This window comes from Esox lucius, chromosome 12, assembly GCF_011004845.1.
Source record: "Esox lucius isolate fEsoLuc1 chromosome 12, fEsoLuc1.pri, whole genome shotgun sequence".
Taxonomy (NCBI): Eukaryota; Metazoa; Chordata; class Actinopteri; order Esociformes; family Esocidae; genus Esox; species Esox lucius.
Window position 1 is genome coordinate 34,106,840 of NC_047580.1, and position 27,361 is coordinate 34,134,200.

At 44.2% G+C, this 27,361-nt stretch overlaps 2 protein-coding genes across 6 annotated transcripts in view; both read right to left on the minus strand.

Moving 5' to 3' along the window:
• cables2b (Cdk5 and Abl enzyme substrate 2b) overlaps positions 1 to 12,092 on the minus strand; it is a 32,039-nt gene extending 19,947 nt beyond the window's left edge. The window contains exon 1 of one of the 3 annotated variants that reach the window (XM_013136282.4): positions 11,375 to 12,092. In XM_013136282.4, coding sequence (XP_012991736.1) covers positions 11,375 to 11,922 — 548 coding nt within the window. In that variant the 5' untranslated portion in view covers positions 11,923 to 12,092. Of the gene's footprint in view, positions 1 to 1,818; positions 2,454 to 11,374 lie in introns of those variants that run through there. The other 2 variants (XM_010900354.5, XM_034295950.1) reach the window with 2 other exon arrangements.
• A 6,186-nt stretch (positions 12,093 to 18,278) lies between these two features.
• ccm2l (CCM2 like scaffold protein) overlaps positions 18,279 to 27,361 on the minus strand; it is a 15,138-nt gene continuing 6,055 nt past the window's right edge. For all 3 annotated transcript variants that reach the window (XM_013136251.3, XM_013136250.3, XM_013136249.3), the window contains 9 exons: positions 26,051 to 26,234; positions 25,245 to 25,544; positions 24,885 to 25,058; positions 24,324 to 24,514; positions 23,182 to 23,311; positions 21,798 to 21,861; positions 21,144 to 21,303; positions 19,943 to 20,081; positions 18,279 to 18,670 (listed from right to left, as the gene is read on the minus strand). In XM_013136251.3, coding sequence (XP_012991705.2) covers positions 18,357 to 18,670; positions 19,943 to 20,081; positions 21,144 to 21,303; positions 21,798 to 21,861; positions 23,182 to 23,311; positions 24,324 to 24,514; positions 24,885 to 25,058; positions 25,245 to 25,544; positions 26,051 to 26,234 — 1,656 coding nt within the window. In that variant the 3' untranslated portion in view covers positions 18,279 to 18,356. The remainder of the gene's footprint in view (positions 18,671 to 19,942; positions 20,082 to 21,143; positions 21,304 to 21,797; positions 21,862 to 23,181; positions 23,312 to 24,323; positions 24,515 to 24,884; positions 25,059 to 25,244; positions 25,545 to 26,050; positions 26,235 to 27,361) is intronic.

Consider the following 27,361-nt stretch of genomic DNA (forward strand, 5'->3'; position numbering starts at 1 on the left):
TGTTAAGTAATGAAGTCAGAGAAATGAAGCAAGAGGAATGAAGTCAGAGAAACAGTCTGATTAAATATACACTTTTTCAGAGTAGCTATTGAATTTAGGTTTATGCGGACATTCCACTGCTCCTTTAAAGGATAAAAGATGCTATTTGCAATCCAGAAACTGTACTTCATTCCATGAGGGATAACGTGAGAATATTACTTTTCTTCAAAGACTAAACCTGACATTTTAATCTAAAATTACTTTCAGTGAAACTGACATTTGTAAGAACTGTAGCAGTACTGAAGCTTCAAGACATCTCTTATACTGTTATCTCCATCCTGCCCTCTGTATGTGTGGGCGTGTGATTGGGTGTGCATAAAACTAGATTACAAAAGAAAAAATTTAAAAGAAAACAGTGAATATATATATAGCTATAACCCTGAGAACAGGACAATCTTCCTCCATCTTTCTCAGCCTCTTAGCTCTCTCTTTCTGAGTCCCGCCCCACTCTCCCTCCCTCCCTCCCTCCCTCCTGAATATTAATTAGTCATGTGAAAAGTAGGTACACTTCCTGGAAAGTTGGCTTCTTTTTTTTGGGACATGGACATTTGAGCTAAACCCAACAACATTCATTGATAAGGTAACCCAGTTTAACAATTTAGTTTAACAATCACACGAAAAATCGAAAATGCAATTACTGTAAGTGGAAAAAGGTTTGTACAGCCCATACCTACAATCACAGAAAATGTCTAAATTAGTATTTGGTGCAGCAAAACAGATGCACGTTATAAGAATATCCTTAGAGAGTAATTTAGAATCAGGAAAGTTACTGGAACAAACTGCTCTGGACAGATGACTAAATGGTGGAGTTGTTTGGCCGCATAACCAGAAGACACGCACAGCAATAACCTAACACTGCCTTTGAATAACCAGAAGACACACACAGCAATAACCAAACACTGCCTTTGAATAACCAGATGACACGCACTGCAATAACCAAACACTGTCTTTGAATAACCAGATGACACGCACTGCAATAACCAAACACTGCCTTTGAATAACCAGATGACACGCACTGCAATAACCAAACACTGCATTTGAATAACCAGAAGACACGCACTGCAATAACCAAACACTGTCTTTGAATAACCAGATGACAAGCACTGCAATAACCAAACACTGTCTTTGAATAACCAGATGACACGCACTGCAATAACCAAACACTGTCTTTGAATAACCAGATGACACGCACAGCAATAACCAAACACTGTCTTTGAATAACCAGATGACACGCACTGCAATAACCAAACACTGTCTTTGATTAACCAGATGACAAGCACTGCAATAACCAAACACTGTCTTTGAATAACCAGATGACACGCACTGCAATAACCAAACACTGTCTTTGATTAACCAGATGACACGCACAGCAATAACCAAACACTGTCTTTGAATAACCAGATGACACGCACTGCAATAACCAAACACTGCCTTTGAATAACCAGATGACACGCACAGCAATAACCAAACACTGTCTTTGAATAACCAGATGACACGCACTGCAATAACCAAACACTGTCTTTGAATAACCAGAAGACACGCACAGCAATAACCAAACACTGCTTTTGAATAACCAGATGACACGCACTGCAATAACCAAACACTGCATTTGAACATAAGAGCCTCATATCTGCATTTCATTTTTATGAAGACATTTTTCCAAAGTATAAACTTTTTTTTAAATTAGGTTACCTTTGTCTGTCAGTAGTACTGAAGTGAAGATTACATATCCATGTGTCCAAATATGAAAATAGAGATCTATCCAGGGGGTCTACTCACCTTTCAAATGACTATGTTTACAATGTTGTGTTCATCTTGTTCCCCCATTTGTCTTTGCAACAGGAAACCAATCTTGATGCTGTGATTACACATGAAGACATTTCGTTTAACAGAGGGAATCTGATTGGGTCTGTAGAATCGGAGGGAAATATGGGTCACTAATGTGGTCATAGATATAGCAGGAGATTATGAGAGTGCAGCTCCATTTCCACCTAATTTTGTGGGCTTTGTTCAGATTGTTGGTGCGCCTACTCCGAGCAGGCTCTTGTCTGGGTTCCTCTCTCTGCAGATGAGGGTTTTGTCGCTGTCCTTATCGTGTTAGTGAAATGTAACTTATCGTGTTAGTGAAATGTAACTTATCGTGTTAGTGAAATGTAACTTACTGTGTTAGTGAAACGTAACATATCTTTTATACACATGGGTGATTAGTGGGTATTGTACTAATTCTGCTCGGCATGCATTATTCAGGGTTTTATGTTGTACTCTGAGGATGCCTCTGCACAATTCTTCTCCCATCCTCAATTGAGTGTATTCATTGCACACAATATTTTATATGTGGACTCCAGACCTCACAATCATAGAGGGAACCCTCTTAGTCTTCTGTCGGTCTCTCTTCGTCTCTCTCCCAGTCTTCTAGAGGTCTCTCTTCACTTCTCTCCCAGTCTTCTGGCGGTCTCTCTTCATCTCTCTCTCCCAGTCTTCTGTCGGTCGCTCTTCAACTCTTTGCAAGTCTTCTGTCGGTCTCTCTTCGTCTCTCTCCCAGTCTTCTGTGAGTCTCTCTTCGTTTCTCTCCCAGTCTTCTGGCCATCTCTCTTCATCTCTCTCTCACAGTCTTCTGTTGGTCTCTCTTCATCTCTCTCTCACAGTCTTCTGTCGATCTCTCTTCATCTCTCTCCAAGTCTTCTGTTGGTCTCTCTTTGTTTCTCTCTCCAAGTCTTCTGCTGGTCTGTCTTTGTCTCTCTATCCAGTCTTCTGGCAATCTCTTTGTCTCACTCTTTAGTCTTCTGGCAATCTCTTTGTCTCACTCTTTAGTCTTCTGGCAATCTCTTTGTCTCTCTCTGTTCCAGTCTTCTGTCAGTCCCTCTTCGTCTCTCTCTCTCCCACAATGTCCGCCTCTCCCTGCCTCACCCTCAATCTCCTCATGGCCTCCCTCTGTCCTCGCCCAGATCTCCCCCTCCCTCCCTCTGTGTCTATCAACTGGTTTCAATCAGTAGTGCTGCACATCCTGAGGATCAGTGTGCTGATCTTGGCTTAAAGCTTCAGGGGCAGCCAGCAGTCAGTCAGGACCTCTGTGACATCACTGCCAAAGGCTTTAGCTTAAACACCCCTCAGTCCTTCATAGCAGTGGTGTTATAGTTTAGCATTAGCCGGCCGTTACCCTTCTCAGTGACTTGGTTGCTGATTGGTCCAGGACTGTTACTATCGCACTTCACTGGTTGCTTATTGGTGCCTTCCGCTGAGTCACCGGTTAAGAACAAAGGATCCATTGCAGGCTCCAGGCCCAGAATGAGAACACAGCCCTGCTCAGAACAACATAATTAAGGGAGTCGAGAATACAGCATTAGGAATTAGATAGGATCTCTGTGTTGTGGTTTGTGTATTATGGGGCATCTTTTTGATTATACCACTTTCTAGGACAGCCACTTCAGCAACTCATTACCATTAAATGCAGTGGGCTCACGTCAGCACCGAAGCATGTTCAGAATCTGTCAGATAACACAAGCATGACGCTCATTTAAAGAAATCTGTAGACATTCGCCTAAAAGCACCTCCTACATTTTTGCAAAACAACTGTGCTATCCCATAAATCAATGGATTTCCATGGAACACCAGTGGAGGTTGTACTGCAGCAAAGGTTCAGGAGCTCACCTTTCTCTTTCTTTGATAGCTGACAAGTGACAGGGCTCATCACTCTGAAACTTGCTGGCTATAGTAGAAGAGATTTTCTGGTCAGATTAAATCACTCTCCTTTGAGCATGAAGTTTTGTTTCATTAGGCAATGTCACTGTGGTTACTTATTTTTTTTTTAAAGACTGTATACATCCGCCAAAAGACATTTTAGCCATCTGTTGCGTGTTTTAGCTTTTCCATGAGTATTTAGCTTTCCCATGAGTATTTAGCTTTCCCATGAGTATTTGAGCTTTCCCATGAGTATTTTAGCTTTCCCATGAGTATTTAGCTTTCCCATGAGTATTTAGCTTTCCCATGAGTATTTTAGCTCTCCCATGAGTATTTTAGCCTTCCTTGCGGTTTTTTTTCAGCTTTCCCATGAGTAATTTAGCTTTCCCATGAGTCTTTTCGCTATCCCAGGAGTGTTTTAGCTTTCCCATGAGTTGCCAGAAAGATCAGCTTACACAGCCATCCCTCTGACATAAGATAATGCATTACGGGGGGGATATAAACCAACATTTGAATCGTTTTTATATTGAAAACTACAATAATTTCAAGCCTTCTACAAGTTGGTCTCTAATACCACATTACTCAGCCAAGCCTTATAGCATAGTCAGTCCTAGACAAATAGCTGTCTGACCAGGAACACAACTTCAGCTCTTCCGGGTGAACTAATACAGCCCGTAGAAAGGACTTAACGTTTAGGACTTGCATTTATTTATAACATTTATTTTTACCTTGCTTACCGTGCTAAACACGCAGATGTGTTTATTTGGAACACCAAAGGGTTTAAACGGTACACTTGGTACCCAAGCCCAGCTGGTGCAAGTCAATTCACAAAGCTTAAAATGGGAATTTTGCAGCATACGTTTGAAAGGTCAGGTTTTGGTTGTCCTAACAGGCACGTCTACTCTAATGAATGAAACTACAACTGCGTGTGTTGTTGTCTGTCTGTGGCTGCAACGTCTTGTCTATACAGTGTTTATAAGTGTTTACAGGCCTCTAAACACAGACAGACTCTCTACTGTAGTGTCTACTGGCCTGTGAGAACACAGTGGCATGTCGAGGGAAACACTGGGTGCGCCACTAATGCCACCCTAAACCCTAGGGGAAACACTGTGTGCGCCACTAATGCCACCCTAAACCCTAGGGGCCTGGTCAGAACAAGTGCACTATGTAGGGGATAGGGTACCATTTAGAACAAATACTTTCCATCCAAATCTGCTATAAGACAAATGCAAGGTGGCCAATTGGTCAAGCAGTCTGCCTGCCAGCCAGTCAGCCAGACAGACAGACCACCAGTCAGCCAGTCAGTCAGCCAGCCAGTCAGCCAGCCAGTCAGCCAGCCAGACAGACAGACCACCAGTCAGCCAGTCAGTCAGCCAGCCAGTCAGCCAGCCAGTCAGCCAGCCAGACAGACAGACCACCAGTCAGCCAGACAGACAGACCACCAGTCAGTTAGCCAGACAGACCACCAGTCAGCCAGCCAGCCAGACCACCAGTCAGCCAGTCAGTCAGCCAGCCAGTCAGCCAGCCCACCAGTCAGCCAGCCAGACAGACCACCAGTCAGCCAGCCAGCCAGACCACCAGTCAGCCAGTCAGTCAGCCAGCCAGTCAGCCAGCCCACCAGTCAGCCAGCCAGACAGACCACCAGTCAGCCAGCCAGACAGGCCTGCATTAGACAACAACGTATATAACAGTCTTGGAATCTGTTAGCAGATCACATCATATGTTCAGCAGCTACAGGCTGGGGCTGCATGTTTGGGTGTTTGTGTCTCAAAGTGTTTATACAAAACATAATTCACTGGCTCTGATATAGACAGACAGGCTGGGAAAAACACAGTGTTGTGTGTGTGTGTATGTGTGTGTGTTTACTATATGTGTGTACACGTGTATATGTGTGTTTGAATATAATGTGTGTGAGTGTGTGTGTGTGTTGATGCCTGCGTATGTGCTGTCGAAATAAAACTACAACTAAACCAAACTTCTAATCGGCACTATATTGTGAGATGGGGAATTCAGACGGAACTGCTCAAGTTAAGCTGAATATGGAAGAGACAAACACTCAAAATCTATTTACATTTCCTACCACAAAAACCTAAACTCTAAACCTAATCCTAACCCCTAATTGTAAAGCTGAACCAAAGACCTGAAAAATCATATTTTGAAAAGTGAAGACCGGACAAAAGGTCTTCACCTAAATACTGTGGAACTCAAACTGGTCCTCAATTCGACAGGAATTTCAATAAACCCTCATGCACACATGCACACACACACTTCCACCCCACCCACACACACACGCTACCCTAGACAAGCCCGATGGTATCGGTCATGGTGCCTTCATGGAAAGGAAATAAGAAAAAAGACCATGGTAGAGAGAGAGTTTGTAAGTACTAGTGCTGGTTTTTGTGTGTGTGTGTGTATAATCATCGTCATGTAGGGAGCGGTTTGTTTCAGTTCCTTGTGTTAACCCTGCCTAACTAAGACCATATACAGATATTTCACAAGACACACACATACACGTATTGACACATAGATGATGTCATTCAGATTCCAGCGTAGGACTTTTTTGTCACACCCTTTGTTTGATGCGTGTACGTGTGTCTGCATGAGCGTGTGTTAAAACCATTCAGCACCTTTTCTTAATTAAATGAGACGTCTCCCCTCATGGATGGAGGGCAGTCTGTAGTTAAACATAACAATCAAACAGCTCTTTTTCTTGCTCACCAGTAAGACTGGAACTCTCCTGTATCTAAACAGCTGAAGACACGCTACACCAGATGACTGAACGCCATAGACACGCTAAGCCTGATGACTGAACACCATAGACACGCTATGCCTGATGACTGAACGACATAGACATGCTACACCTGATGACTGAACGCCATAAAAACGCTACGCCTGATGACTGAACGCCATAGAAACGCTACGCCTGATGATTGAACGCCATAGACATGCTAAGCCTGATGACTGAACGGCATAGACACGCTACGCCTGATGACTGAACGCCATAGACACGCTACGCCTGGTGACAAAACGCTGTTGACATGCTACGCCTGATGACTGAACGCCATAGACGCTACGCCTGATGACTGAACGCCATAGAAACACTACACCTGATGACTGAACGCCATAGACACGCTAAGCCTGATGACTGAACGGCATAGACACGCTAAGCCTGATGACTGAACGCCATAGACACGCTAAGCCTGATGACTGAACGGCATAGACACGCTACACCTGATGACTGAACCCCATAGAAACGCTACGCCCGATGACTGAATGCCATAGACACGCTAAGCCTGATGACTGAACGGCATAGACACGCTACGCCTGATGACTGAACGCCATAGACACGCTACGCCTGGTGACAAAACGCTGTCGACATGCTACGCCTGATGACTGAACGCCATAGACGCTACGCCTGATGACTGAACGCCATAGACATGGTACACCTGATGACTGAATGCCATAGACATGGTACACCTGATGACTGAACGCCATAGAAACACTACACCTGATGACTGAACGCCATAGAAACACTTCGCCTGATGACTGAACGCCATAGACACGCTATGCCTGATGACTGAACGCCATAGACACACTACGCCTGATGACTGAACGCCATAGACACGCTAAGCCTGATGACTGAACGCCATAGACACGCTAAGCCTGATGACTGAATGCCATGGACACGCTATGCCTGATGACTGAACGCCATAGACACGCTACGCCTGGTGACAAAACACTGTCGACATGCTACGCCTGATGACTGAATGCCATAGACACTACGCCTGATGACTGAACGCCACAGACACGCCACGCCTGATGACAAAACGCTGTCGACATGCTTCGCCTGATGACTGAACGCAATAGACAGGCTATGCCTGATGACTGAACGCCATAGACATGCTACGCCTGATGACTGAACGCCATAGACACGCTAAGCCTGATGACTGAACGCCATAGACACGCTATGCCTGATGACTGAACGCCACAGACACGCCACGCCTGATGACAAAACGCTGTCGACATGCTTCGCCTGATGACTGAACGCCATAGACAGGCTACGCCTGATGACTGAACGCCACAGACACACTACGCCTGATGACTGAACGCCACAGACACACTACACCTGATGACAAAACGCTGTACACCCGCTACACCTCATGACTGAACGCCATGGACATTCAACTGAGGTTACAAAAACACAAAAGAAAGACTTGTTTTTGTTGACAGAATTACCAATGTATAAAAACACTGAAATATTTAAAACAGTAGGACAAAGTCTAAACTCTTCCTTTATGGAGTGGTAGCATATAAGCTGCTTTGCATATGTTAGGAAAGTTGTGTAAAAGATGTGGATTTATAGCACAGAAATACGGGAAGCTGCACACTTAAGCAATCTAGGCTCCAGGTCAGAACGTGTAGATTTCCTAAAGATAGAAGTCTAAAGATAATAAAATATTAAGGGTTTTATTTGAGGAAAAACTGAAAAACATATTCAGAATTACTCAGAGAAACTTTGGCCAAAAATCCCCCATCAACATACAGTAAACTCCCAAACTGAATATAATTATACATTCTTTCATATTGATAACCCACAGAGATAAAATGGTGAATTTAGCTGAATTGCCAGGGTATTCAGAAAACACACTGACACATTTTTATGCTTTTGCTTTTTAACAAATTTTACACATTGATATCTTCATTATCTACAAGAATAGCAGTCAGTGTCTGAGGGTCTAGCTTTAGCCCAAGCAGCATCTCTATTGCATACAACTTCAGATGGCTACTGAGTAAACCAAGGCCTTCAGTTGTTTTATGGGAGTCAGCTTATGTTATAGAGGACATTTGAGAAGTGGCTTAGCGCGAGTTCAGAGACAGATGGTATGCAGAAAATGTCATTAAAATAAAGAAGGTAAAATGATAGTGCCAGAGTCATCTTTTAAGATAGTTGAAATAAGAGTGTTTTTTTTTCATGGTCTGTCGTTTCATCTACCGTAGTCTTTTTATCTGACTTGGGTCTAATAAAATAAGTGAAGGGTTAACATTTTTATTTAGTTTTGGCCTTAATGGTTAGGTTTGGAGTTAAGGTTAGGTTAAGCTAAGACATAAAGGTTATTGAAGTAAAGATTAGGTTTAGGTTAAGGTCAGGGTTCAAATCTATTGAACTAAATTGTTGGTTCTCATTTTGACAGTAGAACCAGATGGCTGTGTGTGTGTGGCTATGTGTGTGTGTGTGGCTATGTGTGTGTGTGTGGCTATGTGTGTGTGTGTGCGTGTGTTGACCCAGCTGGCTGACAATAACAACATAACGACATAGTGGATCCCTCTGTTGTTGTAACTAGTAGAGTATTCACGGTTGAAGTCTGACTTCATACTTGTTCTTTTTACTATCAATTTAAAATTTCATACTCGATTTGGCCTAACCAAAATTTTGTCAACCCCTTAGGAATAAATGTCCATTCATTATCATCCACATACACAAAGTTACTGTTTCTGCCAAATTGTTTTTCTGCTGGGAGAGACTGGAGTTAGGAGTTAATTCCTCCTCCACTAAACTTAACAGAATTATGTTTTTCATGGTTCGAGCTCTGCCCCTTAGTTATATTATAGGTGAAACCTTAACGCTGCGGCACTCCAGAGGATTCTGGGCTTCCAAATGTATGGCAACAGTTTGGGGAAAGCCCTTTCCTGTTTCAGCGAGGGAATGCCCTCGCTGAAACAGCGAAACATACAGAAATGGTTTGTTGAGATGGTTGTGGAAGAACTTGACTGGCCTGCACAAAGTCCTGACCTCAACCCCTTAGGACACCTTCAGGATGAATTGAAACAGCTGACTTCGAGCCAGACCTTACTGATCGACATCACTGCCCTGATCTCACTAATGCTCTTGTGGCTGACTAGAAGAAAATCCCTGCAGTAAAGTCCCAACAACCAGTGGAAAGCTTTCCTATAAGACTGGAGACTGCTTAAGCAGTTGGTGATGGGGGCACCAACTCCATATTACTGCCAATGGTTTGGGAAGGAGCTGTTCTAATACTGACTCTTAACCATGAGGTTCACATGTTTGTCCTGAGGGGTTCTTCCACGTGGAAATGTCCAGAATGTGCTCTTCTATTGCTCCTCAGCCTGTACTTAATGCCATGTGCCAATGAATCTCACGCTAAGAGAGTCAGAGACTGTTTCAGTCTACAAGCTGTGTCAGACTGCTAAACACAGGACCTGGTCTGACCACCTTTACAGACTTGGGTCACCTGGACACACATGCATCCGCTCAAACACACAAACACACACACACACCATGTAAACACTAACATAAATACATCACTGCTATTGGCAGTGTAATTATTATGATACATTTTTTGAAATCCCCTTTTCCCATTTTCATTCATTTTTCTAGACGGGTCCAGTGAGAATCTGTATGGATTCTTTTGTGGTTTGCATCATACATCCTGTGCACATGACAATTAAAAACGTTTGACACGCAGTTTAAAGAGTGGATTGTTAACTTAAGAGACTGCCACACAGGCTATTACTGAACTGGGTCAGCAGCCCTAATAGATTTAGAGATAAAACAACACACTTTAAGCACTTAAACAGGTAGTCAAACGTTGTTCTATGTTGTGTATAATAATGTGCACTAAATTCACTGTTTAATAGACCAGCTTAGCTAACAGCTAATGATGTGGTGAGACAAGTCAACTTATAAAACCTCTACATGGAAAGGGCAAAGCTGCCACAATACAAAGGTCCTAGCAGACTGCACTAGACCTTGAGTAAACCTATTCATACCCATGTCTAGTGAGGTTGTGCATTAGAAGTGTGATGATGGTGGTGTAGGTGGGTGGGGGAACTTTACACAGTGGTAACCATACTGTGTACAAGTAGTAACTTGTGCCTAGTTTCTTTTTTTTTTTTTTTTTTTTTTTTTTTTTTTAAAGCGCAACCAATCCACCAGTCACTCTTTGTAACATAGACTAGATGTATAAAAATACAGTCAAGCTTTCATAAGAAAAGTGCCTTTCTGGGTAATTATAACTTCACGTTGCTAATAGGCATACGCACATGATACAAGAGGCAAACTTAAAAAATAAATTGAGTCTGGATAAATGTGTTAAGTGGTTAACATTCATGCAGTTATATAGGACTTATTTGTGTAGCTAAACTTAGTCGCGGCTTTTTGTTATTACAAAGTAACCAACTGTAACGGATTTTCGGACAAAGAATTTGTCTAACTTGTATCTAATCTACAACAGACAATTCAGTTCACACCCCTCTGCAGAGAAAAGTGCAGTTGAGTGAGTCACACTCACTTCTAATGAGGAAGTAAATGACCAATAACAGTTTACCCACCTTTTGGTCAAGAAAATCACCACTTCATTGCCCATGTAAAATACTTATATTGGCAGCCTAATGGACTGAAAGATAAGCTTACTGACTCTTACGTTATAGGCGAATAACCATGTAACGCCAAGTTAAGATGAGGTAATGTAGCCATCTGTTTTCTGGGTGCCTTAAAATATATAAATACACATTTAATCAAGAGTCACAGGTGGATTAAGTTAAAATGACAAGACCCTTCGTCTGAATTTGAATTAGGTACCAGACCAGAAATGTGTGACTCAGCTGCGGGACACAAATTACAAAGCAACAAACTCACCTTCGTCCCGGTTCCGAAGTTACCGAATTACAACTCTGGACCGACAGCAACGTGGAGGACTTTCGCGCTCCCAGAGGAGTAGGAAGCAGACTCGAGGGAGACAGGAGATTTCCCTGTGAGGAAAACGACCCTCCTCGCCTCTCCAGAAATACCTCCGTGGTCTCATCACTGAACGAGTCCGAAGGCACAACGAGAATGGGCGGGACAGTGATCATCCCGAGTCTCGGCACAGAGCTAACGTTCCCAACGGTCCCGCAGTTTATAGCCGTAGGTATATTAGCGAAGGTCCCACAGCTACTAGATGCCGTTGACATCTCCGCCACAGTCGCCTCGATATCCGACCCCGGGAACTCGCTGTCTCTGGGACGGTGATCTTGGTTTCCATGGTCTCTCGGCTGGACTGGCCGTCCGTCTAATGAAATGTTACTAAGGAATAGAATAGCTGCTTGTCTCCGCCGCGAATCTCTACTTTTCCGCAGGTGTTCTTTATGCGGTTTGGTTGTGTTGTTAGTCAAGGTACTAAGAGCACTGCAGGCGGCAGCCGCCATTCTCGAGTGAGGACGTTTCCCAAGCTGTCATGGCATTCGACCCTGCGCGAGCGCTCAGCACTGTGGTGGGCGCGAGCCGACTTGTTCACGCCCACCCGCATTTTAATTGGACGGGAACAAAGAATATTTAAAAATAGATGGACGGTAGAGATCATTGATTGGCCTGTCTTGGTTTTTGTATCAGAAAGGTTTACAAATGTTTAGGCTTAGCGCTGGGAGTCAAAACATTCTAACAGTTTAAGTTAATATCGTTTCCATCTTACGGGATCAAATTCTATTATTTTGACAATGGAAACTCTATTCTTATTGATTTTATACGCTATAATAACATTGTTGATATATGTTATTATTTACAACATTGACAAATCCAGGAAGGCTTATGAACCTCCATAATGTATATACATATTTCGATTTATTTGTAGATAGTTTACGTAGCCTATGTGGATTATCACTCTTCTGCCTAAGAATTATCAGCCTCTAATAATGTTACAGAATATGGTTCAAAGATATCCTAGACTATTAGGATATCTTTGAACCATATTCTGTAACATTATTAGGATATCTTTGAACCATATTCTGTAACATTATTAGAGGCTGATAATTCGTAGACAGAAGAGTGATAATCCACAATACGTTTGCTGACGAATTTCTAAAACGATACTTTGTCCTCATTCACTCACTCACAGAAATGCTGTATTTGAAGATGTTTGCCAAAACATCTTCTATAGTATCCCATTGTGTGACCAAACATCAGGAACATGTAGAGAAAACCTAAAAAAATCCGAAATCAGTTGGTCTCTCCCCAGCGCACGCACTACCTTGTTTTTGTGATGTTAGTGCGCGTGAAGCCCAGCCCTGCCTGTGTACAAATTCCAAAACAGCAGATCCGGCAGAGATGTAATAGCTTTTGATAACCCAGGTTCTTGCAGTCACACACACGGGCGCACTCACACACACAAACACACACAACCACTGACACTCTGGCAGAGGCTGCAGGCAGGGGCAGACTCAATTCTGGGAAGGTCAGCAGCCGCCAGGGAAAATCAGGGCATGTTTGTATGTTTGTGTATTCCTGTGTAGGGTTTTCCACCAGGGAGAATGTCAGCAGAGCAGTGCTGGATACCTCCATAATCTATTAACCCTGGGGACTGTAATTATACACAGCTGATAGATCAGGGAGATAACACGCGATCAAAGGCTGTATTCAACGTTCGTCCCAGGACGCTCCGATAGATTTTCAGTACTGTAGCAACGGTGAGTGCTTTTACTATCAAGTAGGCTTGACTGTTTTACGGCCAATTTAGATAGTTTTTTAATGACTGTGTGTGTGTTTCATATCTGTGTATTTTCTAGACGTGAACAGAGTTCTGCAGCTGGAGACACCTAGCTCTCAGTTTGATTACCCTGTAAAGGAAACCTAAATAAAGACAAGTAACATAGGTTTGTGGCTGTATGCTCAAAAACAGGTAAGTAAATAACCATTCCTGGTGCAGGGCAGTCGTTTAGATTTAAAAGATATCATGACTCTGAGCCCTGGTATTAACCAGTTGGAATTAATGCCTTAATATAAGCTTATAATCCTGATTTCTATGGACAAACGTTGAATATTGAAGTGGGAGCTAACAAGCTGTGGGCGCTTGTTAGCTTGAAAGCCAGGCTGAATAGGCATGTGTCCGTGTGTGTGTGTGTCTATATGACATGTAAATAGGCCCTACTTCAGTTTAAAGTGCAGGATTGAGATGATCATGTCTCTTCAAGGCAATTAACAAAATTGCACCCTGTCCTCTCTACCAGGGGCCGGCAGGGTTTGGACATTGTGGACCATCCACTGCACATTCTAAACCATTCCACTGCACATTCTGAACCATTCCACTGCACATTCTGGACCATTCCACTGCACATTCTGAACCATTCCACTGCACATTCTGAACCATTCCACTGCACATTCTGAACCATTCCACTGCACATTCTGAACCATTCCACTGCACATTCTGAACCATCCCACTGCACATTCTGGACCATTCCACTGCACATTCTGTCTTTTATATATTTTTTATGCACTACATGGATCAGCACCCTCCTCTGACCTCCTTATCCACCACTCCTCCTCCCGGACCCTTAGGTGTCTGACCTCCTTTGCCACCACTCCTCCTCCCGGACCCTTCGTTATCTGACCTCCTTAGCCACCACTCTTCTCCAGGTCCCTTAGGTCATCCAACAACATGCTTTTGATGTGAAATAGCCTACCTTTATATATTTGGTCTTCCACTACTAGTGACATTTCTAAATCCCTCCTTTTTTTCAGCCTCCACTATTTATCACTTCCATCTCTCTCTCTCTCTCTCTCTCTCTCTCTCTTAGTCTTCTCTCTAACTCCATATCTCCCTCACTCCATCCTTCTATCTCTCTCTCTCTCTCTCTCTCTCTCTCTCAGTCTTCTCTCTAACTCCATTCCTCCCTCACTCCATCCTTCTCTCTCTCTTTCTCTGTCAGTTCTCTGTCTATCTTTCTCCCTCTCACTCAATGAAAATTAAATTCAAATTACATTTATTGGCATAACATAAAAATGCACATGTGGTCAAAGAATGACTCCAGAAATAACAATGAATGCACTGTATATTATTTATAAATTATTAATAATAATTGTCATCAAGATTGTGTAGAGGACAAATATAGTTTTTCACAATTGTGCTAAGACACATATCTTGACACCTTTACCCATTTTCTCAAATTTTTAACTTAAAACACAGATCCAGAGCTTCAAACTACTTTCACAAAAGCCCTGACTCTTCTGTCAAAATCAAACACTCACCTCAAAACAATTTCATCTGTTCTCAAAATCAAACAATGCTTTCAGATCATACACACAGCCAGTCAATATTTAAACAGTACAGAGCATTCATTAGACACTACATAAAAAATGGAGAACACAGCACACAGGGCATGTAGTTAGAGATTTTTAAACAACTTGTAAATAGTAAATGCCATTTGCAATAAAAACATATAATAATCACAACTTAGTTCAGTGAATGTATTGAACACTGTAAGTACTGCAAGTAATACAGTATTGAATGTCTGTATATTCAGCAGTGGCATAGTCCACTGCAAAAGCCCAATGACCAAAGAAAACTGTAAATGAAAAGCACATTACAATTAACCCACAAATGTTGTGCAACCGCACAATCAAAGTCAGTGAGAGATTCATTCTGACTCAGCATCATGTCTTTGTGTTGAGTCCGGCCAGAGGAGTCCGGCCAGAGGAGTGAGCTGAGTCCTCGTCCACCACCTCTTACACATACTCTTCCTCCTCATCTGCCACCTCTTACACATACTCTTCCTCCTTGTCCACCACCTCTGACATGAACTCTTCCTCATCTGCCTCAGACCTGTGCCACCTGTGTCCACTGAACTGAGTTATATTCTGGACAATTGGTTTGATCACATCATTAGAAACATGTGTGAGCAATTTTGAGTCACTGTGTGTAAACAATGAGAACTGGGTTGTAGTTGTGTTTAACTTTTGCTGCCCGTGATTACCATTTTGCAACACAAGTGCCACACAAGTGCACCACAGTGCGAAATGTGGTTTAGTGAGTGAGAATGTGTTTAGAATCATAATCAAGAGAATAAAAGTAAATCATAGCCATACAAACATACAATATGCATCTATGAAATAAGGCAGGTTTGTTGGTCAGACACTCTCCCTAATGCTGAGGCAATCAGAAATGTGTTGTGCTGCCAAAATGCTGCTCTCTGGATGGGTGGCCTATTTTCATCAGATCATTTTTTAAAACCTTGAATAATTGAATCACAATAGAATAATAGAACATTTGGGGAAATAAGTGTTTTATTGTTTTTGTACATTTGGTCAGGTAACACCACTCAATTTCAGTCTCTTCTGGAGCGCAGGAATTGAATTGAATTCCTCATACAGGCATCCAGATGTTCTTGTGTCTGCCCTGTACTACGTTTGAGTATCCATGTTTAAATGGTTCACTACAGTCAACTGTTGAAATAGTGACAGTTTATATTGCATTTTGCTCTGTGCTTGTGTTTCCCAATAGGTAATGTGGTTTTGTTCTGGCTGAACTCAGCGGGACCCATTGGATGGAGGAATTGTTAACCTCCCGGACTCTTGGTATAGCAGAGCTTGGTAAGTATGTAAAATAAAAATTATTTTTAGATTTTTCCAAAACCGAATTGCTTTATTTAGAGTTCTTGTCGGTAGTGTATGTGGCCTCTGAATTGTTCATTCTTTGGCCCCTTTTTGTTATTATTATTCTTTGCTTGTTTGGGCCCATTTGTATACATCACTGATTTGTACAGATAGCCGGGCAGTCAGTGGTTTGATCTTTTGAGAAAAAATTACATTTGGCTGATATCAGACAGAGGTGTTGATAGTTTCACAGTGAATGAGTTTAGAGAGAAATTAGTTAGTGTCTGTAATCATATAGTGTGCAGAGTTGTGGACTAAAGATGAGAAATAGGTTAATCTTCCTGCTGTATTCTACTATTGAAAAAGCGACAGATCCCTGATATGTTGTTGTTGTTGTTAAAACAGAAACAATATGGCCTGAAATATAAGAGCCATCTTTTTGTATCCTCATTAGATCAGGGAGGTTCCCTGTGCTTGATTTGTGTGTCCTCGCAGAAACACAAATTTCCCTGGAAATAGAATGGCTTGTCTCTTCAACGATGGGAAATATTTCAAACGTTCTGAGATTCTCTGAGCATAATCTCTCCAGTGCTCTGTCTCTCTCCATCTCTCCATCTCTCCATTTCTCCATCTCTCCAGTGCTCTGTCTCTCTCCATCTCTCCATCTCTCCATCTCTCCAGTGCTCTGTCTCTCTCCATCTCTCCATCTCTCCAGTGCTCTGTCTCTCTCCATCTCTCCATCTCTCCAGTGCTCTGTCTCTCTCTCTCTCTCCAGCAGAGTAACTGGAAGGGGTTGGTGGAACTAAATTGAGGCTCAATTGCTCAAATTGGGGTGGTTCTTACCACAGACAGCAAATGCATTCCTTACTGGAGGATTTGGTTTGGTCTACATGGGACACACTTTGTATTGGTCCGTTGCACAAGGGGGATCAATGCTTGATGGACAGAGTGGCAGCTTTCCTTCTACAAGCTGCACTGGGTCTTCAGTACTTGCAGGGTGTATGGTGAAAAGATACTGGGCTATTCTGGAGAGGCACTTGTTTCTGTTTGATCTGTAGAAGGCACACCTGACGCCCGTTAACCTGCTTACTGAGCTATGTTTCAAGTCATGGACAGAGACTTTAGATTGTTGACGGAGATGTTTTACAGCCATAGATCACCAGGTCAGACTGCTGAGAGGTGGATCTGACCTGTCAGGACGAAGCTGGTTGAGGAGACTAGACAAAAGACTGAAACTGGACCACATAACCTCTCCGGTTAACTCCTGGAAGGTGAGGGACTGGTGCTGTAGCTCCCCTCTGAGCTGGGAGCGGTTTGCTACAGCCAGCCAGTCTCTGTACTAGGTGCTGGTGACAGTGGCTCAGATAGAATTTTTGTCCAGGGGTTTCAGATCAGACACTTCTCTGAGGTTGGGCTGCCGATCCACAGCAGAGAATCATTCATGGGGTTTTGCCACTAACAGATTGTCAAAGTGTCACACCTTGATCCACCAATGGGGAGAGGGAGACAAATAACCTTTTTATTTTGCTATTTAACTAGGCTGGACTACTTATTTTTGTTATTAGACTATGTAACATCCTAGGCTGTCAGGGCTGTTTTCTGTCAAACCCCTCTCTCTTTCTGTCTCTCTCTCTGGAACGCCTCTTCCCCAGCTCTACCTTGCTTTGTCTCTCTCCTTCCCTCGCTCGTTCATTCATGCGCGGTGTCCATGATGTAAATAGCATGTAAATTCTTTGGGATTGTGGAAGCCTGTACATTACTAGCGTCCAGAGCTTCTGACAATAGAACGTGGCTCCGTCCCAATTGGCCCGACAAGGGCACTGGTCAGACGTTTGTGACTCATAGTATGTGACAGGTTTTGTAAAGGCCAGTCAAGGGAACAGGAAGTTGCTGACAGGCTCAGTCCTGACTCATCATCAAGACGTTAGATGGAATGAGGGAACCACTTCTTTAGGTAACTGTCTAGGTGTTTAATGAATACGCAGTGGCTCCTCCCTTTGTCCATATTTGGAGTGACAAAATCCTGGTTGGAGGATACCGGATTTCCTGCTTGTTCTCTTCTTCTATATCTCCATGGCAACCTTCAGACCCAAACCCTAATCTTAACCCTTCTCCTTGTCGCTCTCCTCCTTCAACCTTCTCCTCTTGTCTTCTCTCCTCTCCATCCATCCTCTCCCCTCCTCTTCTTCTCCCCTAACCCTCCTCTCCTTCCTCCTTCCATCCACCCCTCCTCTTTTTCTCTCCTTTCTTTTTCTGGCCTCCTTTGCACTTCTCTCCATCACAAATAGTAATCCTCTTCCACTATATCTCCATGGTAACCCCCCTGCTCCCCTTGCCAGCCCCCGTGTTCCTGGTCGAACCGCAGGGCCTCAATGTCGTGTGTGATGTCACTGATCCTCTGACTGAAGTCCTGCGACCTCGAGGGGGGCGACCAACTGTCGTGACCGTGCACTGCCGCCGCGGACCTTCTGCTCATGCTCCGTTGGATGCGACCGAAGCTGTCCGTCAGGATTCCCCCCTCACGGATCTCGATGCCTTCCAGAAAGCTCTCAAACACGCCAATGTCCTTGTCTGGGATGAAGGGACGCATGCCTGATAGGGGGGTGACAGGAGAGGGGAACAGGGATGGACAGCATCAAATAGGCTCACAGACATATGGTCAGGCAGACGGACAGACGGACAGAGAAACAGACAGACGGACAGACACAGAAGACTGCTGATTGCCGTAGTGTGTCTCTTATGACCAAGGTTAAAGCAGAAGGTTGGTGCACAGGGAAAGTGTTGCATGAATTAGATCATAACATGAATGAATGAATGTACAAACAATAATGCAGAAAAATGCAATGCTGATGATAAAAAAGGGTCTCTTCACAGCTCTTTGTTTCAGTGTCTGTGTTCTCAAATCATGATTCAAAACGATAAGATTGGAACCAGGTGAATCATATTGATAGGATAGGAACCAGGTGAATCCTATTGATAGGATAGGAACCAGGTGAATCATATTGATAGGATAGGAACCAGGTGAATCAAAATGATAGGATTGGAACCAAGTGATTCAGAATAAAAGGACATGAACCAAGTGATTCAAAAGTGTGGACGTGATGTGAAAGGATGCTTTACAATTACAGTCTTCTTTAATTTGAATCTGACTTCCAGTCACAGTGACTGGATTGACATTCAAACAGTAAGGATTAACAAATAAACATAAACACTCTCCTCTCTCTCTCTTTCCCTCTACCTAATCTCTCCCTCTCTCTTCTCCCTTTATCGCCACCTCTCCCTCGGGCCTCTCCCTCCCTCCGTTCTCTACCCAGCCCTCTTCCTCCCTTTTCCTTTTTTCTCTCTCTCTATCTCCCATTTTGTCTCTCCTTATTTCATCATTCCCGCTCTTTTTCTCTCACAGTAATCAAACAACAGAAAATAAGCTGAAATTAAGTTGTTTTCATCAAACCTAAATGTAGGTGATTTTCAACCGGTACAGCCAGAAGAGGACGGGCCACCCCTCAGAGTCTGGTTCCTCTCTAGGTTTCTTCCATAATATCAACCCTATTAGGGAGACTTTCCTAGACGCTATCCATATTAGTTCATGTTGTTTGCTCTTTGGGGTTTCAGGAAGGATGTCCGTAAAAGCAGTTTGTAACAACTGCTGATGTAGAAGGGGATTTCTAAAATCAATTTGATTGATTGACTGTAAATCAGAACCCTCAGCTTATGGTATCTCCTGAAACATAAAAACTCAATAACTGGTCTGAAGGAATGCGTGTGTGTTTGTGCGCGCGCGTGCACATGTGTGTGTGTGTGAGTGCGTGTGCATGTGTGTGTGTGTTTGTGTGTGTGTGTGCATGTGTGTGCGTGTTATCTTACCCAGGAGCAGGAACTTCCTGACATCACCGTACAGCTTCAGCAAGTCAGAGCAGAAGTCATCTACAGGAGCCCCCAGCCTGTACTCTCTCAACAGCAGAGCAAACTGCTGAAGCTCTGGGGGGCTCAGCATCGACCTCAACTAGCATAGAGTACAGAGAGAGAAAGAGAGATGTATTCAATCAATAATGTATGAAAGTCACTCTAGATAATCACATTAGCTAGATTTTACATATGTATATATAAATTATATATATAAAATATATATTCCAGAGAAATGTCCCTATATATATACTTTTATATATACTTTTTGTATACTGTATGGAGGGCTCTGGTTTAGATGAACACGCTCTGCAACCCCCTTCCATCTTGCTGCCCCCCCCCCCCCCGACAACCACTGGGGTCTTAACTGGTTAGGACACACCGCAGAACGCCCAATTCCTGAGAGGACGATTGTAGTATTTCTCTGGAATGTCTGACTTGGGTTTGATGCATGACTTCATGGCTGACTTCCAAAGAGATCTGTGAGGTACATTGTGTGCCGTAAAACCTCTCTGTTCGCGACCCCTTCGTAGCGGTGATCTCATAACATCTGTGAGCCCATGGTGCTGGGGATGCTCTTATTGAAATCTGGTAGACATAACCTCCCCAATGCACACCTTGCTGTAAAATAATTCACTGACTCCTGTTTCCATTATACAGTATGTCATGCAGGAAGAGGTGCTGCCTGGGTCATAGACCTGGTTGTATCCAATCTGTGACCCTGTCAAGCTTCTTGATTTCAGTGAACCCTCGTTTTAATGGGATCACATTGCTGTGGTCATGCTGTTGTGATGGCATTACTGTGTTTCTAAATTTACTACAGTAATGTCACTGTGATCATCTTTATATACTTACTATAGTAATTTTACCATCATGCTACTGTTTTTATTATGATCATGTTACTGTGATCATGTTACTGCTCTTACTGTGATCATGTTGCTGTGATCATGCTACTGTTCTTACTGTGATCATGTTACTGTGATCATGCTACTGTTCTTACTGTGATCATGTTACTGTGATCATGTTACTGTTCTTACTGTGATCATGTTACTGTGATCATGCTACTGTTCTTACTGTGATCATGTTACTGTGATCATGCTAATGTTTTTACTGTGATCATGTTACTGTGACCATGTTACTGTGATCATGTTACTGTTCTTACTGTCATCATGTACTCCTGCATGAGCTGCAGGCCCTGGTTGCTGTCCGCTCCATCGCTATGCACGGAGGCCAGGCTGTGATGGGAGTCCTGGATGGAGAGAGAAGAGCTCTCACTGTAGCTCTCCCCGTAGTAGAGGTCAAAGGCATCCTGGGAGCCGTCACTGTGAACACACGCACCCAGAGACAGACAGCGTGGTCGAAAGGCCAGTTGTACGGAGGAGAATATGACGCGTCCACCGAGAATGGAATGGATAAGACACCATTTCAGAGACTCCTCTGAGTTAAAACTGCTGATGTCCAGTTAATGTGTTTGTCTGTCAGTTGGTCTGCTGGCTTTGCAGACACATTCAGTTTAATTTCCCTGCAGTGCATCAGCCTCACTAAGAACCGCAGCTGTCAGAGATATAGCTGCACGTCATTCAGTGTGTGTGTCTGTGTGTGTGTGTGTCTGTGTGTGTCTGTGTGTGTGTGTGTGTGTGTCTATGTCTGTGCGTGTGTCTGTGTGTGTGTCTGTGCGTGTGTGTCTGTGTGTGTGTCTGTGTGTGTGTCTGTGCGTGTGTCTGTGTGCGTGTCTGTGCGTGTGTGTCTGTGCATGTGTCTGTGCGTGTGTGTGTGCGTGTGTGTCTGTGTGCGTGTCTGTGCGTGTGTTACTCACTAAGAGCTGCAGCAGTTGAAGTCTGTGTCGTAACTGTATGTCATGTCGGTGAGACAGCTGTCACCTGGGAGGAGAAATGAACATAGTGAATCAAAATGGTGGCCATGGAGAGAACCCATTAATCAGTTAGTTACCATCAGGGACAGGTATAACATGTATTCTGTTGGTCTCAGGGTGGGTATAAACCCCTCCCCAGAGATCTCTGGCCAGATTTGTGGAAGGTCTGGAGGAGCCATGCTTAAGATGTGGCCTTTGTGGCCAATAGGAACACCGGCAGAAATCCGGACTCAAAAGCAACTGGCTCAATCCCAAATAAACCCTCCCCTTTACATGTCCTGTTTGTTTAGTGTGCAAACCCCAGACTTTAACAGAAATAATAGATGCTAGAGAAGGCTTGTCTCCCAATGCACGGATTTTACCTCAGTCACTTGTTTCGCAGATACGGGGTCACTCCTTTAAGCAGGGGCAGTCCCCCATCAACCCCTCAATGCAGCCAATGGCCTACCCTAATGCATTCCGAACTTTAACGCATGTTACAGCAAAATATGTAGCTAGGTACAGCGACCGAAACGGGGGCGATTTGGCCATTCACTGAGTGGAACTGGTGTTGTGGGTGAACACAGCTACTGTCCCATTTTTCCTACCATGCTGGTTCTCTCCTGAGATCAATGTTAACGTTCTCACAGAACATTTTAGGACAACAGTGCAGTGTGCTGGTTTAGATTTGGATTTTGCGATTTAAGTAGCAGGAAAGTAGGGCGTGTTTCTTTCCCAGTTCTGAGTCAATGGGAACATTTTCGCGAGTACACACTGCCAGTTCCATTTGGAGACACGCCTTTCAATATTGTTATTGGCTCAAATTAAATTATGACAAAAAAAATATTCTTAGCAAAGCCCATCCCACAAGGCCAAACTTGAACAGAAGATGTTCCAGGCACATAGGCACTGTGTGTTTTGGTGTATTGCTCGTCTGGGTTTACTCCTGGAGTTTCACAACCTGTGTATAGCCTGGGGACCAAGGTAAAAGCAGGGGCAGCTCTCACTCTCATCTATAAATCTGTGAAATTATGTGTGTGTTTGAATGTTTGTCCCCATCTGTCCATCTCACTCTCTGTTGTTTCTCTTTCATACTCTCTCTGGATCTCTTAAAAACCATTTGGTACCTGAATTGGACTTGGAGTTTTTTACTACCTTTCATTTTGAGATAATATGTTCACAGCACTATACCAGGTAGGTTGCATTATATTAATGTCCGCCCGTGCGTTGTATTAGCTGGCGTGTGCAAACAGATTTCAGTTTATCTAAGAGTATTATCTCTGTCATCAGGGGGCTGTATTGTCCCACAAGGTCTGTCGCCTGATTGGAGGGACCGTCTGTCACTCACTCCTCTGCAGCCAATAGCGTTCAGGCATGGTGTAGTGGAACCCTGCCCGGTCCACACACTCAATGGTCTGGTGACCGTAGATGATCTGAAACATCTGACAGATCAGAGCACAGTACTCCTCAGCAGCATCCTGGACACACACACACACACACACATATATTAGATAAAAAATGCATTGCATAAGCTGTAACCCAACAGGTCAATGAGAGGTCAACTACAGCAGCTGTAGGACTGGATTTCACTACAGGGTATTAAACTCAGGACCAACATGAAAGACAGAGAACTGTGTGTGTTTGTTTATTTGTGTGTGTGTGTGTGTGTCTCTGTCCTGTCATGCCTGCCCCTGTCAAGCATGTATAACTGTCTGTCTGTTTACCTGTTTGTGTATTCCTGTCTAGCTCTGTACCTGTCTGTGTGTTTACCTGTTTGTGTGTTTACCTGTCCTTGTGTTTACCTGTTTGTGTGTTTACCTGTCTGTGTGTTTACTTGTCTGTGTGTGCACCTGTCTGTGTGTTTACCTGTCTGTGTGTTTATCTGTCTGTTTGTACAACTGTCTGTGTGTTTGTCAATATCAGAGTCTGACATGATCAAACGTTGGGCAGACCCAACCCATAGGAATAAAAATACCTGTTCAATCTTTGAGGTAGGATTTCTTACTGTAGCGTGAGGGACTGACATTCTATGATGGCATCCCAAATAGCACACTATTGTCTATGAAGTGCACTGCTTTTGACCATAGGCCCATTAGAAATAGAGTGCAGTTGATTAGAACCAACCAAATCCCCAGACAACCAAATAAAAACTATTTGACACACAATGATACTAAGGATATTAGGATAGTAAGAGGTAAGTCTCCCAGTAGGTAGCTGGAATGCAACCTGGTAACAGAGAGAACAACCTGCCCTCTGTGACTTAAGGTGGTGACACAACATGGAGAAAACCCAAGACTCCAGGCCTCTATATTGATTTTGGTAAAATGAGAGCAAAGTAGAGAGAGAGAGAAAAGGAGAGCCAGAGACGTGAGAGGGGGGCAAAAATCAGAGTGATTGTATGTGTGTGTACCTGCATGTGTGTGTGTGTGTGTGTGTACCTGCGTGTGTGTGTGTGTGTACCTGCGTGTGTGTGTGTATGTGTCAAGTCACCCTGCTCTCCACAGCCAGTATCACCAGATTGCAGTAGGCATCGGGACATGGTGTGGGCTCCAGTGGGTTGTGGTTCCTCCTCTCCCAGCTCCCATAGCTCTTCCCTCTTTCCCAGCTGCCTGTACAGGCGTGTCTCCTCTCCCAGCTCCCACCAGGCTTCCCCCCAGCTCCATGTCTCTTCTCCCAGCTGCCTGTACATGTGTAAACAGACATAAAGCATTAATTTTGCTTGTTCTATACAGAGAACTGAATGGCAGTGTTTCTCAAATGAGGTATCAACAACATGTGTGTGTGTGTCGGTAAGCTGGGTACCTGTAAACTGTATTTGTAACCTGGTTATCTGGAAACTGTATTTGTAAACTGGGTATTGGTAAACTGGGTAACTGGAAACTGGATATATTAAACTGGGTATCAATAAACTACATGTTTTAAGTCCATCACCACCATAAACACCTCCTACTCCATCACCACCATAAACACCACCTACTCCATCACTAACTTAAACGCATCCTACTCCATCACCACCTTATGCACCTCCTACTCCATCACCACCTTACACACCTCCAATTCCACTGCCCCCATTTCTTTTCTCCCAACTGCCCCCAACTGCCCGGGGTCGGTCCCAGCTCCCGCTCACTGGCCTCCTCTCCCAGCTGCCTCCTCCAGGCTTCCGGGTGTGTTGACGTTCCCAGCTCCCGGCCCCCCTGGTCGTCCTCTCCAGACTGCCTCCGGCACCTCGGATCAAATCAAATACAACTGCAGTGTGAATTTAAAATCATGAGATTGGCACACAAATAATTAAACTAAATGGAACACAAGGCCAGCCACGTCAACACAACATCTTCCCTCTGAGCTGAGCTGCCGCCCTCTCTGGAGTGAGAAAACAAAGTGTGTCGTGTCGCACAACTGAACAATAAGAACCTCCGGCTCCGCCCACTCCTCCGCCCACTCCTCCGCCCACTCCTCCGCCCACTCCTCCGCCCCCTCCGCCCCCACCGCTCTGCACCACGGCCAGATTGGGCTGCTGCTGCTTGGATGAAGGTTTGTGGTTCTTCCAGTCCACTCCGCAGATGGTGTGCCGACGCTCCATGGTGCCCCCTGCTGGACGGGGGTCGGAGTTGCTCATGGTCTGACGACGACCTTCGATGCCCCCGGGCTTCTTCTTCTCCAGGCTGTTACCAGCCAGGCTGCCTCCCGCCAGAACCGTGTCAACGTTCAGACCTGCACGTTGGAGCAGGATGAGGAGGAAAAGGGAAAGTAGAAGTGAAAGGAGGTAGAAAGTGAGTAGGAGGTGGGAGGGGATGAGGGGAAGAGTTATCCAGCAGACTTACAGGCTTTTGAGATTCAGGTGGGAATTCATGAATTGCCACACATCTGAAGGTTTGTGGTTTATTGTTTCTGTTCAGTATTTCATTCATGCATGATGACATAATGACATGGCCAAATATGTACACTGTGTTACTCAGCCGCCCTGCCTGTTGCGCTGCCTGTTGCCCTGCCTGATGCGTTGCCTGTTGCACTGCCTGTTGTGCTGCCTGTTGCCCTGCCTGTTTCCCCGCCTGTTGCCCTGCCTGTTGCGCCGCCTGTTGCCCCGCCTGTTGCCCCGCCTGTTGCCCCGCCTGTTTCCCCGCCTGTTGCCCTGCCTGTTGCGCTGCCTGTTGCCCCGCCTGTTGCCCCGCCTGTTGCCCCGCCTGTTGCCCTGCCTGTTGCCCTGCCTGTTGCCCTGCCTGTTTTGAGCACTAGGAGGTGCAGTGCGTCGTCCCTCAGGTAGGAGGCGGCAGCGATCTCATGCGTGGGGATCCTCAGCAGGAGTTTCTCGTTGTCTCGCCAGGTCATGAGAACACATCGGGCTGACAGGCTCAGAATGCAGTCCTGCTCCACGCTGGTCTTCAGGGGAAGCACCTTGAGTTGCTGCACGTTGGGGACACATCACACAGACAGACGAGACAAATGTTATCCATGGAACGTCACAGCGCACAAGGCCCACAGACCGAATACTGTCTGGGTCTCACGCTGGTCTTCCAGAACACGCAGTCTGGAACGTTCCACCGGGATCTAAAAGCAAATTCCAAAGGAAAGCAGAACAACTCCGACAGAAAATGTTGCTGTACTATACAATAGTCCTGCTGTGAGAAATCAGCTCAAATTTAGATATAGCATCTATAACTCCATACCCAAACATTATGTACATTTTATGTTTACATTATGTACAAACCTGATTCCCAAAAAGTTGGGACACTGTACAATTGTGAATAAAAACAGAATGCAATGATGTGGAAGTTTCAAATATCAATATTTTATTCAGAATACAACATAGATGACATATCAAATGTTTAAACTGAGAAAATATATCACTTTAAGGGAAAAATAAGTTGATTTTAAATTTCATGGCATCAACACATCTCAAAAAAGTTGGGACAAGACCATGTTTACCACTGTGTGGCATCCCCTCTTCTTTTTATAACAGACTGCAAACGTCTGGGGACTGAGGAGACAAGTTGCTCAAGTTTATGAATAGGAATGTTGTCCCATTCATGTCTAATACAGGCTTCTAGTTGCTCATCTGTCTTAGGTCTACTTTGTCGCACCTTCCTCTTTATGATGCGCCAAATGTTTCTATGGGTGAAAGTGCCATTTCAGTGCCCGGATCCTTCTTCTATGCAGCCATGACATTGTAATTGATGCAGTATGTGGTCTGGCATTGTCATGTTGGAAAATGCAAGGTCTTCCCTGAAAGAGACGACGTCTGGGTGGGAGCATATGTTGTTCTAGAACTTGGATATAACTGTCAGCATTGATGGTGCCTTTCCAGATGTGTAGGCTGCCCATGCCACACGCACTCATGCAACCCCATACCATCAGCGATGCAGGCTTCTGAACTGAGCGCTGATAACAACTTGGTTTGTCCTTGTCCTCTTTAGTCTGGATGACATGGCGTCCCAGTTTTCCAAAATGAACTTCAAATTTTGATTTGTCTGACCACAGAACACTTTTCCAATTTGCCACAGTCCATTTAAAATTATTCTTGACCCAGAGAA